General features: G+C 36.3%; 1 protein-coding gene across 1 annotated transcript in view; it reads left to right on the forward strand.

The window, feature by feature from the left end:
- Positions 1–1456: 1456 nt before the first annotated feature.
- TNPO1 (transportin 1) overlaps positions 1457–17966 on the forward strand; it is a gene marked incomplete at its 5' end in the record, with an annotated part of 31843 nt that continues 15333 nt past the window's right edge. The window contains 9 exons of the mRNA XM_061358612.1: positions 1457–1597; positions 3115–3248; positions 6230–6311; positions 6917–7039; positions 9267–9385; positions 11486–11546; positions 12199–12367; positions 14408–14560; positions 15615–15840. Coding sequence (XP_061214596.1) covers positions 1457–1597; positions 3115–3248; positions 6230–6311; positions 6917–7039; positions 9267–9385; positions 11486–11546; positions 12199–12367; positions 14408–14560; positions 15615–15840 — 1208 coding nt within the window. The remainder of the gene's footprint in view (positions 1598–3114; positions 3249–6229; positions 6312–6916; positions 7040–9266; positions 9386–11485; positions 11547–12198; positions 12368–14407; positions 14561–15614; positions 15841–17966) is intronic.

Raw genomic sequence — 17966 nt, forward strand, 5'->3', positions numbered from 1 at the left:
GTCATCCTCTGAAACCACTTCCAGGACTTTGAAAGAATCTTCAACTCTTTTCCAAAACTACCTGCTCCTTTGTGTCTTACAGCTTGTGTCACATGTCAGTACAGAAGAGTTCCAGGAATTCATTTTTCAAACAAATCTGTGCCAGATCTAAGTTATGGGGATATTTTTGCAATTTAAGTACTTTGACTAGGGGGCAAGACAAATCATTTATTTTGTTCTTGTGAAGTTCAGTTTAATCAAAATATTGAAATTACTTTTAAAGAAGTTTATCATTAAAATTCGACAACAGTAAAATAAATATTTTGTATTAATACATCTGGTAGTCTTTGTAGGACCATAATATTCAGCAGAAATGCAGTCTTTATGATTCTGTAGGTCTCCTTAGGCTTTTGGAAATCTTTTCTATTCAGTTGCAGTTATGAAAAGAACTGGATACTACTTCTGGAGCTGTAAAATTGTGTTTTACCTCTGTCTTCATTTTTGCCTTTTGTCTGTGTGGGTTCTCCAGCCTATTGCATCAAAGGAAACATGATGCAAAGTGTCTTTTAGTTACTGTGTGTCTTATCCAGAATGCCCTTTGCTCTGTAATGTTGTCCTGTATTCTTGTGTATTTAACAAGATTTTTAACATTTTATTGCAAGGAAAAATTGTGTGTTGTGATTAGCTCAATGAAAAAGCTTGAGAAATTTTTTTCCATCACTTGTCACTTGGGAGGTTAGTTGTAGTACTGTCGAGTTCTTTTGTATTCATACTCACTAGAAATATTTGTCAGTAGCATAACGGGTTATTCTGCCTGTTACATTTTGTCTTGAGGTAAAATGGACTCATACAAAGTCAGTCCCTAGTTTATAAGTAGCTTTCCCTGTTCCTATGACCTAATTAGTTTTTCCTGGGGTTTCTGTATGTGCTGGAAACTATTTGTGACTCTTTGGGTTGACCTATCTGTTTGCTGGATCTCAACCAGCCAATCACTACAGCTGATCACTGGATGACCTGCCATAGTGTGTAAGCTGTTAGTAGGTATCTCTGTCTTAGAACACAGTAAATTTGTGATCACATAACTTAACTGCTGTGTGGTAAATTTATTTAATGACAGATTCACACATTCATGCTTTTGTATCCTAATAAGAGCTGACTTGAGGTGGATACTCTGTATTTATTGAAGGTCAGGGTTTTTATAGCGTTTGTTAAATTCAATGCCAAAGCTGCCCTGCAGTGTTTGGGCATGATTATCTCCTTAACTGGGGTGACTCTACTTGATTTCACACATCTGAGCACTTCATGGTAGCAGGAAGGAACAACCCACCTTTGCATTTCAAAGCCCTTCAAAAAGTAATTAAATGTAATTCTTTTTATGCTTGCCATTTCTTCACAAAACAAGAAATTTCTCAACTCTTTAGAACTTTGAAAGGAGAAAAATGAGAAAAACTGGTATGAAACACGGGGAAGTATGTGAAGTCTCATTTCCCTCATCCATCTGATTCCTTTAGGCATTCTGATAACAACCATTGCCTCAAAAGGAGAATTACAGAATTGGCCTGAACTCTTACCAAAGCTTTGCGGTCTTTTGGATTCTGAAGATTACAATACCTGTGAGGTAAGGAGATATATCAAAACCAGGTTATAATCTGAATTTGATTATTATGTTTGTGTTTACATGTGCATATGTTCTCCTCAGAGAACAGTGGATCAAATTTGATACTTTGGCCTGAATTCTGTGCTCTTACTGTTCATTCAAACAAATTAGTTTGCTTTGCATAAAGGAGAATAAGACTGCAGATGGGTAGTCATGGCATCTCAACTGAGAAGTGTCCTGAAGTTACCACTTTGTGATGTCTAATGTTTTAGGCATCATCCCTCTCATGAAGTTAACCCTGATTTTTTTCTTACATGAAAGTAGTGTTCATTCGTTTTATAACTTAATCTGGAAAAGCTGTATTGGGGTGAAATAAACTATTGTTCAGTGTGTATGAAGGAAATTAAAAAATACCAAGTTAGCTGTTTTAAACTATGATGAGAAAAAAGGCCTTGTCTGATTTACAAATATCCGGGATAACGTGACTTTTAATTGCTTGATACTGTCTCCATGAGAGTGTGTGAAGCATTTTGTATAAAGTAATGCTCAGAGGTAGGAGAATGGTCCAGGATGCAATGCTGTTATGTGGGGTTTTAGTGCTGTTTTCTCAAGAAAAAGAAAAAAAACCAACCAACCACTTGAAAGTGGAACTTAAATTGACCATCATATCCAAAGCTCTGCCCCATAACAAAACATAAATGGAATACAATTATTTATATATTAAATGGGATACTTTGGCATCTGAACATTTATTTCTCAAATAAGAACCAGCTTTTAAGCATTTTTAAAAATATGATTGAATAGATGATCACTGAGTGCTAAAATTAAAATTACCACTTATCCATTAGTGACTCACTCAGCTTGAGAGTTTACAGATGCTGGTATAAAGTGCTTAAATAAAAACCCTTTAAGGACATTAAAGGACAGGCTGAGAAGGTTGTGGCTGTTCAGCCTGCAGAAGAGAAGGCTGTATGGAGACCTCATAGCAGCCTTCCAGTATCTGAAGGGGGCCTACAAGAATGCTGGAGAGGGACTCTTCATCAGGGACTGCAGCCAACAGGACAAGGGGTAATAGGTTTAAACATAAACAGGGAAAGTTCAGGTTAGATATAAGGAAGCAGTTCTTTACTGTGAGGGTGGTGAGGCACTGGCATAGGTTGCCCAAAGAAGCTGTGAATACTTCATCCCTGGCGGCATTCAAGGCGAGGTTGAGCAGAGCCTTGGGCAACATTGAACAGAGCCTTGGGCAACATTATCAGTGTGCGGCATCCCTGCCCATGGAACTGTATGATCTTAAGATCCTTTCAACCCTAACCACTCTATGATTCCTGTGATGTTCCAATTCTATATTTAGTTAGGTGCATTTATTGTGTTAAATACCTATATTTATTGTGTTATGCTGAAATTACCTGTTGTGTACAAAGCCTGAAATCTTGCTTTAATCAGATGTGAAAAAAATTTTTTTTGGTTTATTTGATGTTTTGTGGTTGTCTTTTTGTTTTGTTTTGGTTGTTTGGTGTTTTGGTTTTTTTTAATAGGGTGCTTTTGGCGCTCTTCAGAAGATATGTGAAGATTCTGCTGAAATCTTAGATAGTGATGTATTGGACCGACCACTCAATATCATGATACCTAAGTTCTTGCAGTTCTTCAAGCACAGCAGTCCAAAAATAAGGTAGGTTTAGGTGTTGTACTACAGTTACCTTTTTATTTATGTAACTTTTATTTACATGAGCAGCAAGATTTCTATTTGTAGATCTGTTTAAAACATGAATAGTTTTTCTTAAATGATGCTGCAGAGATCCAGAGATTCCATGCACCAGTAATTTCAGTGTTTATCTGCTTAGTTAATAAACTGTCTCACCTCTTTATACATTTTTTCCAAATGTACAATTAGCCTATGACTTTGAAAATCAAACTGTTTCTTTTAAGTTTTTGCATATGTACTGATTTTGGCTGGGATAGAGTTAATTTTCTTCCTAGCAGATAGTGCAGTGCTGTGTTTTGGCTTTAGTCTGAGAACAGTGCTGATAATACACTGATGTTTTAGTTGTCGCTAAGTAATGCTCTAGCTCAAGGACTTCTCAGTTCTGCCAGTGAGGAGGTGCATATAAAGCCAGGCAGGAGAGCAGAAACAGGACACCTGGCCTGAACTAGCCAAAAGGGTTTTCCATACCACTGAATATTATGCTCAGTGTGTAAACTGGGGGGGGAGTTAGCTGGAAGGAGCTGAACACTGCTCTGGGACAGGCTGGGCATTAGTCAGTGGGTGGTGAGCAGTTGCACTGTGCATCACTAGGGATTTTTTTGAGGATAGTTATTCTGTTCTCTCTCTTTATTGCCTATTATTTACATTTTACTTTATTTCAGTTATTAAACTCTTCTCAACCCATTTTTTTTACCTTTTTCTGATTCTCCTTCCTGTGCTGCTGCCAGGGACAGTGAGCAAGCAGCTGCGTAGTTCTTAGGTTGCTGGCTGGGCATAAGCCATGATAGCATATTATTATGAAAAATGTAGTGGTGTGGTTAGAACTTAGCCTTCTGTTCAGAAAGAACAATTTTGTATTCATTTGGTAATGATTTCAGCAATAGGAGAGTCAAAATTCTTTTGCTGATCGTAGTTTCTGAGATTTTGCAGGGAAAAAAAAAATCTGGTTTAACTGCACCAAAATTTAGAAAGCTCTTTATCTTTCAGCTAAATCAAATTAAATAGGTTCATCATCTTTTCACTGTAAACCTGTATTAATCTCTCCAAAGTAAAAGAAGTATCGAATAGAATGAAAATTCCAGAGTGAAACGTTTTTTGCTATTATTCGTTAGTAAGAACGGTAGGTCTTACCCTAAAATGAGGCAACACTGTACCACTGCCACAAAGAAGGGTGATGGTTTACTGTGCTGGAGTGTTACCAGCTGGTTAAAGGAGGTGATCCTTCCCCTCATCTTCCAGGTGAGGCCAGACCTAGAGTGTTGTTTCCATTTATGTGCTGTCCAGTGCAAAAGAGACATGGACATACTGGACAGAGTCCAAGAAAGGGGCATGTAGATGATGAAGTGACTGGTGCATCTCTCCTGTGAGGAGAGACTGAGAGACCTGGGGCTGGGAGAGCTTATCAATGTACATAAAAATCTGAAGAGAGGGCACACAAAAAAAGGCACGGCCAGGCTCTTTTCAGTGATGCCCAGTTGCAGGACCAGAGGCAATGGGCACAAACAGAAACACAGGAGGTTCCCTCTGAACATCAGGAAATATTTTTTTCCTGTGAGGGTGACTGAGTGGTGGAATGGGTTGCCCAGAGGGGTGGTGAAGTTTCCATCCTTGAAGATACTCAAAAGCCATCTGGGCATGGGCAGCTGGCTGTAGTTGGCCTTGCTTGAGCAGAGGGATTGGACCAGATGACCTCCAGAGGTGCCTTCCGACCTCAACAATTCTGTGATTGTGTGAAATGTATTTCTAACTCTTGTTTGAAAATTATATTGAAAGGTGCTGCAACTTGAAGGTGGCAGTTCTTTGTCACCAATAGTAGTAGTTGGTAAAGACAAAGAGGAGGGAGTATAACTTGTAATATATCATATGATTCAAACAAGATTTAGAAACCTGAAATAGATGCAGACTGAGAAAAATATGTAACAAAGCAGTATCTTGCTCTTGTGGAAATATGAATTTAGTACTTCTCTGGAGCTAGGAGAAATGGATTAAAACATACTTTTTTCCCTACCACATTATACAGTTTTTCACTTTTTTTTTTCTGTGCTGTGATGTTTGTATCTTGAAACTATTAAACCAGTTTCAGGTTTAAAGCAAGCTACTTGCTGACCTGCAGCCTTTTGCCAGTATAGTGCTGAAGCATGAAAACTTACTAGTGTCAATAAAATACTTTAGATCTGTCAAAAGACAGTTTCTGAACAATGTTTCATGAAAAATGTCTGAACAGAGTAGAAGTTTGGAGTTACTTTAGTAAAAATACTTTAACGGAACTTCGAAGGCTTTTACAGGTAAAGCCTTTTGCCTTTACTGATGGAATTTGACTTCTCTGTCTCTGAGAATAAGAAAGGCCTGGAAGTAATGGCTTTGCGTGAAATGGAGTAGAACCAATATTTCATTTTTTCATATGCTTCTGCCACAAGTGTTTTATTGTATCCTACTAGAAGTATGTCTGTGTTCTAAGCTACAAATACGTTGTTGACGCTTACTGGTCCCACTAAATATTAAAAATATTGCAAAGGCAATTGGATACTTAACAACAAAGAAGGGCTTTTAAAAATTTAACAAAGTTGGTTTGTATGGAATTGTTAGTATCTGAGAAGATCAATAATCATAAAATATTCAAAAAGATCATCCTTGCATGCTGCTTGGAACAAATATGCCAAACATCCTGCTTTAGTTTTTATTTACTGAAGACTTTATTTTAAAATATTCATTAGATATGTCAGAGTATAAGATGGTTATTAACTAAACTAGAGTTGGTTTAATTGGACTACTAAACTTATAACTGCCTTAGTAATTTTGCTTAGTTATACTATGGATGTGCAGATTTGTTCCCTCTTGATGATGACTGGACATTATAATTTGCTTCCTAATGTTTCTGATACCTATTTACAGTTTAAAAAATGTTTTTAACTCATTTAAGATGTCTGTTTTAACTGTTCCATTTGTAGATCTCATGCTGTTGCATGCGTCAATCAATTTATCATCAGCAGAACTCAAGCTCTTATGTTGCACATAGATTCTTTTATTGAGGTGGGTGTGCATTCTTGGTTTGGGGTCTAACTGTTTTGAATTATGTTTTACAACCACCTCTATCCCCAAACTCCCCATTTCTGGTTGCGTATTTTGAAAGATGCTTCCTCTCTATGAGTAGAGTAAACTTTTGCTGCAGAAAGGTGTAAAAGTAATGGCACTTAGCTGCGGTGGAAAGTGCAGTCAGTACAAGGATTATCATGTCACTGAGTCCTGTGTTCCTCTGAATACTGCTACTGAACATAGATTAGAAGGGTGGTACTTTGGGTTACCTAGAGTATTTGATTTGTCCTCTTATGTACTGATGAAGCTTTCTAGTCTCAAAGCTTCATTTATGTTTAAGAGAAAAAAAAAACCCAAGCCACTGTTCTTTTCCCAGTGTTAATATTATGTAATGTTTTGGTTATGCGTACAATACATATTGAGGGTCTGAAGAGTTCATTTGCTAAACCATATGTCTTTAAGAAGTAAAATGGTATTCTAAGATGTGGGTCGAACAGTACAGAAGTACGTTTTTCTATACTTCAGTTTGACAGTAACGGCTATTTAAATACAAGTTGAACTACATGAACTGAGACTTTTCAACTGGTACTACTTCCCAACAGAATCTTTTTGCACTGGCTGGTGATGAGGAGCCTGAAGTACGCAAAAATGTTTGCCGTGCTCTGGTAATGTTGCTGGAAGTTCGAATGGATCGCCTGCTTCCTCATATGATTAGTATAGTTGAGGTGAGTCTCATTTCCCAGATTGTGTGCTGAAAAAAAAATGTTTGGGGTTGCATGAATAGTAACAAATAAAAAGCATTCATCAGAACTATTATGTTACACTTGCAGTTGTCTACTCTTCAATTTTCCTTCAAAACTGAGATTGCAAAACTTTCTTCTTACCTAATTGCCAACTCAACACAGTATTTGACAGGCAATGCATAGAACACTTGTATACTCTTCCTTCATTGATCCCGAAATGGCTAGGATCAGTTCTACTATAGAGCAGCCAGACACTGCTGAACCCTAATTTACAAGATCTTGTTAAAAGTCCAGTACTTATGCTGATACTGTGGTAGTTTACACATTGAAGCTGTCACTTTTTGCAGATGTGTTGATCATTACAAGAATAAGGCTTGTTATTTTATATAGCTGAGATACTCTTTGAGCATTCAGTTGTAGAGGTTAGTGTGATAGTTCCTTTACCATTCTAGACTAGTGCAGACTTGTCTACCAGCAGACCAGTCAGCTCTGTTTTTTTGTCTGCTCAACTGGTTAAGATGTGAATAATTTCCAAATTTCTGTGAAATACCAGCAGTTTCTAGGTAGTGTTTAACATATGCTACTTGCCAGACCAGAAGTACAGCTAAGATCATAATGTTTCTCATGTAGATTTCATGTGGACAAGTGGGTCATAACCCGGTGTCAAATTCCATAAAGACTATGTCCAGACAACACAAAGAAGGTGTTAATGTTTTTCTGCTCCTATACATAGGCATTAGAGATGCATAAAACTGAGGTGACCCTTGACAGCCTTGGCCTGCTGTCTAGTCTTCCTGTATGGTGTTTGTAATTTATTGTGCTAAAGCAACTATTTGCATTGCCTAAAGCAGTAGAAATTTTTCATTAAAGGTACTCATTAAAATTTGGCATTACAATATTAAAAATAAAAATAAAAAAAAAATCCTCTCTATAGTGTGCTTTGTTACTAGGGCCACTGTTCTTTGTTCTTTGTTTTCAGGCTGTGTATACAGCTTACACCCCTGAGTGTAACTAGCCTTTTCAGCCTACCACTATCTTAACTTCAAGGACCATATAGTCTGATACTTATAATAGATACTTAAAGCGGAAATGACAGTGTGAGGGGCATTGTCAAACAGTCTACATTTTGTCATTCTGTGTTCTTGACGAATAACAAACTTACAACAAAATAGTGGATTTTCAAGCCCTTTGGGGAAAATGCCCATGTGCATTAAGGAAGCCTTGCTTGCAGTGAGTAGGACATTCTTCAGCTTTACTGAAATACAGTCTGTTGACAACACAGAACAGGGCAGTATTTCTGTTTGTATGGGTTCTTAATCACAATAGTGACTCTTTAGGAAAGCTCAAGATATGGTTCAATTCTATAGGGTGGGGTTCTGTTCTTAGCAAGTTTTTCATCCTTGAAATAAATTGGGATATTAAAGGTTCCTCTGTTTTATTTAGTTTTGAGAATAAATGGTATTTTGAATCAACTGAAGAGGGATTTCTTTTGCTCTAGATCCATGTGCAAGGAAATGTAGCTCCATGGACTTCCATGAGGTTTTCTAAAATGAACAGGAGAATCAGTTGTATCAGAAATAAGGGCTGGCATGGAATGTTTTGGTAGTTGTGTATAACTGTTGTAGCAGTAGTCAACTTAGCTTTTTCTTTATGCAGGTATTTGATTATTTTTGATTGAAGGAGGACTAAATTTTAGTAGCAGGCTTAAAGGTTTGATATTGAATCTGTGAATTGCAGTCATGAGTGAAAATCTGACGCTTCCTTCCCCACCCCCCACATTGTCATCCGGTCAAATAATCAAGAATTGGAAGGGAAGTTTCTTTATGGTACTGTAAATAAAAAGTATTTCCATCTCATTAAGGGTATATTTGTACCTTTTGATTCAAAACTGCAAAGGGGCAGTAAAAAAATATATATATTTGCAGGAAACTGCTGTTTATTATACTAGGTCTCTTCAGTTGCTTGGTAATGGTGTTCTCACTTAAGCAGTGGAGAAATTTAGAATCTGAATCATCTAGTATTAATAAAGAAGTCTCTTAGCTTATTCTCACAGTAGTCGTAAGTACTGTTTCATGTCTGTTTCTTCCTCTCACCCCAGAGAAACTATGGTAGCATAGTCTGGTTTTGTGACCATAATTTGCAATGTTGGTAACTTCTGGACACTTGAAACTTCTGTCTTATACATGTAATACATTTTTATATTGTGTAGTACATGCTTCAGAGGACCCAGGACCAAGATGAAAATGTGGCTTTGGAGGCTTGTGAGTTTTGGCTGACTTTGGCTGAACAGCCAATTTGTAAAGAGGTGTTATGTCGGCATCTTACTAAGTAAGTATTAAGAATTGTAACTCCTTTTTATTTTGAAATAGTAATCTTGAAACTTCAGTTAACTTCCTGGTTGGTCTTACAAAGACTGAATCTAGCTTGTGGTATGCTTAGAAGAATTTTCTTGTAGCTATTTCCTGTGTGCAGTAAAAATGACTGTAGCACAGAGTTCACTGAAAGGACTGCGGAGGATTTCAGACCCAGTGACTTCCAGAAGCAATTCAGATTGTATCACTGTGATGCTTTACATGAAGCTTAACAGACTTCACATGGATGCAAAAATGTGCTAATGTGCACTTAAGCTCAAACAAACATCTTTACGTGCCATTACCTGTCATATATGGTATGCCGTGAGCACGTTGTCTTGACTACCACTGAGGTAGCCATCTCTGTGCAATGCTTCTATGTGCAGAGCCATGTAAAGAATGTTCCCTGTTTTAGAAAGAACATAAAACATAATGACATCATTGGATTTAGGAATCAATTTTGTATCAGTTGCTACTGCAATTTAAACTTGAAGAAAGTGTGTACAGTATGTTCCTTTTTACTTCTGCAGCCTGATAGTCATATAAGTTTCAAAAAATGCCTCAAAATATAGGTCTTTGAATGGGAATCAATATCCGTATTTGAGATGTAAACAATCAGCAGAAGTTTGGTTTTCGTAAGCAATTAGAAAGTTGATAATTGAGATTAAAAAACCTGCTGTAGCAGTAGAAGGAGTTGAAAACAGGAGAACCAATTCTATGAGAAGTGATTTTAAATTATAGAATGGTTTTACTTTTTCCTACTCTCGTAGCTCAAAAAACAAAAGAAGGGTAGCACAATTGAGTGTCTGCCCACATCTCAATACACGTCATGTTTATACTGAGAATAACAGTAGTTTATTAACTACTGGTATTAAACCTGTCTTGGTCCACATGAATATTGACACTGAAGTGTCATACTAATTTTTTTAAGCTTTTAAATTTCTAGAAGAACAAATGCATAAGAGTAACATGACACTTCTCTCATAACCTTTCAATGTCGTGTTGTGCAAAGCAGCTTTCTTCTTGGTGAGTCCTGTTTGACTTGGGAGTGATATAAGTTTATAAATACTTGATGATAATCTTTTTTCTTTTTTATGTTCAGTTAAAAGTGGAACATGATCTTCTAAAAACCCACTAATGTAGTATCTAATATCTTTTTTTTTAGCTAATATCTTTTTATCCATTTAGCTCCCATAAGCTTTTTTAATGACATATGTAACTCCTGCAGAAGTATACTGCAGAAATGACAATGAATTGTTGATATGTATACTTACATTCCTTCATTCAAAATTTAGAAGGTAATGTGCCATTGCAATGCATGAATAATACTGCTGGCCTAGTACCTTCAAAAACAATACTTCTCAGCTGCAGAATATAGAGAAATTGAGTCTGTCAGTGGGGCTGGATCAGTCCATGGTCATTATCAGCTTGATTTGGCTTCTAAGGCATATTTTTAGTGGAGAATGTGGTTTGATGTGAAGTATATACTCTCTCTACATCTCTACAGCCATACATAGCCATAATCAATTTAATAATGAAGTAAATTTTAATTTAGATCAATCAAGATCTCTGCAATGTTGGAGACTTGTCTTACTGAAGTAATGACAGAAAGATAGGAGGGCTTCATGTAGTCTTCCATTTTAAGATGAAAGTAAGGTAGAGTCTTCAACCACAAGTAAATAAAGTGACAAGTATTATTTGTGAGACCAAACTTGTTTGTCGTGCATATAATGGGAGTTTGAATTCTTACTGAAAACTTCTAGACTTAATTTTTGAAAGGTGATTCAGAATAAATCATATGGAAGAATATCTGTTTTTTTAAATTTAAAACTCAGTTATGCCGTCTGGCTCCCTCTGCTTAAAAATTTGTGATTTGCAGTTAACACTTTCAGATTACAAAGTATCCATGAACCTTATGGAGCTTGGTTTAGGTACTAGCTTTGGTTATCAGGTTAAGTTGTTGGGGGGTTTATTATTTTGGGGATGAAGGTTACAACCAAGATTATAGTCCAGCTAACTGAAAACTGGCTTGCTTTTTTTATGTATTATTTTGACATATATCAATATTTCTTTGTAGGCTGATACCTGTGCTGGTAAATGGTATGAAATATTCAGAGATTGATATTATTTTGTTGAAGGTGAGCATCAGCTTCTTTCACTGTGTAAGAATATCTGGTTAGCTTCCGACCTACAAATCAGAATGATTCAGATCAGAATGGGCAGATCTGTCCTACCATCTATTCAATGGAGAATTAGCCTTCAGGGGCGAGGTGTGCTGTTTCAACACTAAATACAACTGCTGGCATGTTTGTTGCAAAATAATCTGCAGGCTTTCCTGCTTTGCCTTATTCCCTCCCATCCAATTTAGGCAGAATTAAGATACTATTACCCATGAACTACTGCAACAGTGCAGCCTAAAAAAACACTTCATAATTACTTCTAATGCCTTTAGATTGAATACACAGCCTTTTCCAGTGCTACATTTTAGAATATGTCTGTGTACCAGAATTTCCCTATTGCTATTTTTCTACTTTATTCCATCAAGAGTAATTTCTTAAAAAAGATAGATACTTTGAGTGTGAGTTTACCTTTCTTGCTTCTGTGTTCCTGTTGTTTCTGGTAAATGTGGCAGCAGAATGGAGGAACAATGGAACAATTTAGTTAGCTGGGCAGCACAAGTGGGATGTTAATCTTCTATATGTTTACAAAATCTTGAACTAAAACTACATTTTTAACTTCCTTGGCCAATATAGTTGGAGTAGTTTATCTGATAAAACATTTTGGTGACAGGGGGATGTTGAAGAAGACGAAGCTATTCCAGATAGTGAACAGGACATAAGACCTCGTTTTCATCGTTCACGGACAGTGGCTCAGCAACATGAAGAAGATGGTATTGAAGATGATGATGATGATGACGATGAACTTGATGATGATGATACTATTTCTGACTGGAATTTAAGTATGTCAAAGTAATGTGTAAAATGTTTCAAAATAGAACTATTTATGTAGTAAAAGAACCACAGTAAAAAGAGTACTTTGTAGGAATATTGAGAGTATGGAATATGGAGGGGGAGTCTTGACTATGTAACTGGCAAAAGTTAGCCATCTGTAAGCTTATTTCTTATTTTGAATATGGCAGATCGAGCAACAAACATTTATGGGATGCAGTTCAACAGAACTTTTGGACTTAATATTTTATTTCTACAAGATAATGAAAACCATGTATCACCTGCTTAATGTCAATCAAAAAATAACAAACCCCAACCCTTTACATACTGATAGCTGTAGGAGGCTTAATAATGCTTCTATTTACTTCAGTCTTCCCTCTAAAATCGGTTTATGTGTTTTGTTTTGTGGTTTTTGTGGGGTGTTTTCTTTGTGCCTTTGTTGTTTGGGGGTTTTTTTCCATATGAACATGCTACCACTGACAGCCATTACTAGTAGTTCTATTCTATGTGATGAATTTGCTTCTGACCAGACTGTAGTACATTAGTTATAAAGAGAGATATAGTTATCTTAGTTATTGCAGGAGATACGTCTGAGGAAGCCACAGTTGGTAGCCTGTGTGCAGGTCATAGGACCTTCAGGCCAATAGGCCATTATGATAAGGAAAGAAAACACCACAAACTGATTTTTAAGCTCAATGATAGAAAATAGAGAGTGAAATTATGACAAATCTGACAGATTAATTTTGCGAGCAGTCTTATTGTGGAATAATGTTTTGAGTTTCAGATACATCACATAATTTTTTTTTCATTCCAAGGCCCTGAGTTTTCACAAAAGGTTAATGTACCTTAAAGCTTATGGATTTTGAGACCATATGCTGTTATTATTATTAAAATTAATACAGATAAGCTTGTTTCTATAAAGGCTCTTTTTAAAAATAGTGTTGTTTTATATTCATAATGCTGTTCTGGTCACTGCTATATGTAGAGATTGCAGAATTAAACACATGTTTTCTGAAAAAGATAGCTGAAATGACAGAGGGTGCCCTGTGGTCTACAGTTTTGATTAAGGTAGTAAGGAAGCTAAAGTTTATCAGGAATGGGGGCCTGAAAGAGAAAGAGCAGAACTGTTAAGAATCTGTATTAACATATGTTATCTAGACTTGAGGGAATTTGCATTATCTGAAAATCAGAATTGCGTGCCCTACTTCTTATCTGGTGTTCTATATTTGACTTTCAATTTGAACAGAGAGGAAGCATCAGTGCAGCCTGATAATTAGTATCATTGCTTACTGATGAGATCAGTTGGATCCAGCGGAACTGAGGTTATAATGAGCAAGAAGTGTGTTATAAATTGTTATATGAGCATTCTTTATAAAAATACCTTCATGTTATTTTTACTAGACATGACAACATGCAGCAGGAAAGAAAGAGTAAGGATTTCTGATTCATATTCAAAGTTGTTGCTGATTTTTATGAGTTTTTGTTTGCTAAAAATTTGAGATTAAAACTTGCAGGCAAATTTTGTGGTGTTTCTTTTCATATTGGTGTATCACAGCAGAGGAGTAAGGTATAAAAGCTCAGAGCGGAGGCCAGCAAATTCCTTTTAGTCTGTATAGAGTTGAATCATTTTGCCTTTTTTTTTACTTTGAGGCATGGATTGGTTTTCAGCTGTTTAATCAAGTGCTAGTACTTGTAGGCCATTTCTCATTAGTTTATCCAGTATGCTACATTCATGTCCCAGACCTTCCCTTTTCCTTTATTATGCCATCCCGAAATCATGTAGTGTATATATTGTTGCAGTATCATGGAGTGGTTCCTGTCAGTGAGGATTTTAATATTCCCAGTGTATAAATCCTGGCTGCAAAATTTGCTTTCTTAGAGCAGTGGTTTTGCACCAGAGCATAGTGGATCACTGTGTATTGTAATGAAGTGGAAATATCTTTTAATGCCCTGAGACTCCGCTGGCAGCTTAAAGTTAAAATGAGGATTATATTTCCTAACTACAACTACTTGTGTAATAATCATAGATTAACACTGTTAATTCCCCTCAGGGAAGTGTTCTGCTGCTGCTTTAGATGTCCTGGCCAATGTATTTCGTGATGAACTTCTGCCACACATTTTGCCCCTTTTGAAGGAATTACTCTTCCATCCTGAATGGGTAGTTAAAGAATCTGGTATCCTTGTTCTTGGAGCAATTGCTGAAGGTAAGGCAACAGTGCATATCATGTTGCTGAATTTTTGATCAGTTGCTTCCAGGTGAATTTACATATGCAAACAAGTGTATGTCCTTAGCTGGTTTGGTTTCATTGATTAATCTTTACATCTGCTAATTGGTGAGTGGAGTTATTTAACTTTCATTTTCAAATCTATGCATGTTTGGGAGGCAAAATAGCGTCAGTAATTTGTTTTGTTTTTCCCTTTCTTAACTCTGCAGCATGTATTTATTGGTCTTTCATGAAATACTACCTTGATTTCCTAGAAGAGGAATATTTAATAAATTTGAGCCTTGTATTTCATTTAAGTGTTTTCAGAAACAGAGAAGACACTCCTGTAATCTCTGCTCTGAGCTCCTTTTGGTGGATGGTTCTCCAATTTAAATATGTTGACTTCTGTTATTTTGTGTTTACGTATTCTTGCTTGGCTTTTTGCCTGTATTTTCAGCATCTCTGTCCTTTTTGCAAGCTGAAGAAATACAGTTGGGTCTATGCCTAGATTATCATCCTTTTCCCACAGTATCTCATGAACAGTTTTCTTTTTAATAGAAAACTTTGTTTTAAGTTGCGAAAGGTAGATCTTTGCTGACTAGAAATGTGCTGTTTTTCTTTCTGGTCAGTATTTGTATATTATGAGAAAACAAGAAAAAGATTAAGTTTCTTAAGGAATCCTTTTTAATGATGTGATGATTAGTTGTCAAGTCTTTCTATACTTGTTGTATTGGTTACTTTGAGTAGACTGACAAAGGACCTCCAGGCTTTATAAACTGATTTTATTTGGGTGAACTTGCCATACTCCATTTAATAAGCACAATTTCTGGAGATTGGGGAAGCACTGAAGTAGAAATGTGGCTGAAATGATTGGAGATTTTAATAATCTTTTTTTATGTAAGGTTTCTTTTTAGCACTTAATATAAATTAGGTAGGCTTTGTATATTGTAAAATTGTATTCCTACATGATAGAGAATGAAAATATGTCCCTTCTAGGAAACAAAAGAACTTTTTGTTAATTCTGGTACTGCAATAGGTATATTTTTCCTCCTAGGCTGCATGCAGGGGATGATTCCGTATCTTCCAGAGCTGATCCCTCACCTTATTCAGTGCCTCTCCGACAAAAAGGCTCTTGTGCGCTCCATTACATGCTGGACTCTTAGTCGCTATGCACACTGGGTAGTTAGTCAACCCCCGGACACATACTTGAAGCCATTAATGACTGAGTTGCTAAAGCGTATCTTGGATAGCAACAAGAGAGTACAAGAAGCTGCCTGCAGGTAAGCCAGAGCTTAAGCAAACAGTACTATCCATGACACTTCTTCTTCATTGGAAACTATTTTAATGCCTTTATCAATCAATGCACAACTCCATTTCTTTCTTTTTGAAATTGGAGTAAATTCATAGTTTTCTGGAGTAGTCACAAGTTATTCCACATTGTAATAACTTGAAAAATGTTATTTTGTATTTCTGTTGTCCAGTTTTTGTTTTCAAAGTATATGACTCACCAAACTAAGTTATTGTAGTAAAAGAAATTGTCTGTTTGTGACACTTCTTTATTTTCAATATATGATATTTCATTTACCAGAAATCTGGGTGGTCTTTAATATGCCTATGAAAAAGGTCAATACTGATCACAATGGTATACTATCCTATCATTGGATAACTGATTTTGTTTATATTTAGCTCAGGATTACCAAAACATTTGGCTTATGATTATTTCCAGGGATAGTCTCTTTCTCTTGAAGGGAGATCCTGGAAGATAAGATTCCCTTATCTCCCTTGTCTGCTGATACAACGAATTTAATGAAACGTGCTTCATAAGATTTGCATATTAAACCCTTTCCTTTTTGCCTCTAAACCTTTTCAAGCATTGGGCTAGCAAATACCTTAGGCTTTAACACCTGTTCCAGTCTGTCTTTTTGTAGTGATGATAATCTGTTTCAGCAGGAAAATGGTGCTACAAGACTAATAGATTCAGACTGCTTCTCCCCCTGAAATCTGTTAACACTTTTCTTACCCAAAACTTGGTTGAAATGTGCATGTAGTTAAACACAGCTGCGTTGCAGTTCTTAAATAACCTCATGGAATTAGTAAAAACAACAGTACACCTGTTTGGGGGTTTTATTTAAAGTTCAAGATCAGATTTATAGCACGTTTTGAAATACTTTCTTTAGAGCAGAGATTCATTAAAGTTACTGTTGCAGGTAAAAAAATCAATTGTCTGAGAAACTCAGCTTAAGGAAAATATAAAGCTGTTACAAGTCAAAACATTTACTAGCTTTCTAAATTTCAAGAAAATACAATGTTCTTTCTTGGAGGGGGGTAGAAAGCTGCTTTCCTGCAGTGAATAGTTGCACAGATTGTTAGTGTCTATCAAATTGAAAATTAGTCATAGAATACTCTGTGTTTTCCATCGCTAACCTCTCTATCATAACAGATGTCTAACATTCTTTTCTGTATTGTGGAGAAACTGCTCCCTGCTCCTTTAATTGGTGACACCCAAAACCATATTCTATAAAAACATATTTTCCTGCTCATGTTATACGCGTTTCTGAAAAAATAATTCATAATAACACAATAGAATAATAGATAAATAAGAATGCTAGCTACTTAGTGTTCACCATTGCGTTGTGTTAAGAAAAAAGCATTTCTGTATTTGGTAGCATGCTAATAGGGGATTGTTTGCCTCATGTGGTGATGCATGCATTTTTAGTGCAGAGACAGACTAACAAGCTAGGCCAGTAAATCTTCAATAGCTCATAATTTTTTCCTTTCTCTACTGTTTTTCTAAAGCAGCATGTCTGGTGTGGGGGCTTTTTTTTGTTTGCTTTGGGTGGGTTTTGTTAATGCTGTTGTTCAGACACTTGACAGACAACTTGAAAAGTTTTTCCATGGTGCTGTGGTGTGTGCTTTGACCAAGGCCTGCTAAAAGTGTTCATCCTCTGTCTTTGTTTTTAGTTTTCCGTTTCTTTATGTATCTGGTTTTTGTGACTCTTTTTTTTCCCCCATGACATTTTGTCTGTGTGAACTACTGAAAGTACAGGCTGATGTTGGCACTCTACTGGCATAACAGCACTTGGGCTTCTATATGCAGTTGCAGCATAAAGAGAGTGGGCCGTTTTTAACTGAAGTGAAAAGATCTTCTAATGGTTCCTACTATTTCAGTTAGTATACTGGAACTTGTTTACAGTAATGTTTTTTGGTGGGGTTTTCATGCATATGCACAACAGGTTTTATGGTAGTATATTTTAATTTTGTTCATTACGGTATGAACTGAATCTTCCATGTTCAGTCAAAATAGATCAAGGTTGTCTCAGTAACACCAATCTGAAAACATTTTGGATGAATTTAAGGACTTAAAAATACAGTTTTATGTTTAAACAAAAGTGGGTAGTGTGGGGCA

This window comes from Neopsephotus bourkii, unplaced genomic scaffold, assembly GCF_033783945.1.
Source record: "Neopsephotus bourkii isolate Nb327-2 ecotype Australia unplaced genomic scaffold, CSIRO-AGI_Nbou_v1 NB_948, whole genome shotgun sequence".
NCBI lineage: Eukaryota > Metazoa > Chordata > Aves > Psittaciformes > Psittacidae > Neopsephotus > Neopsephotus bourkii.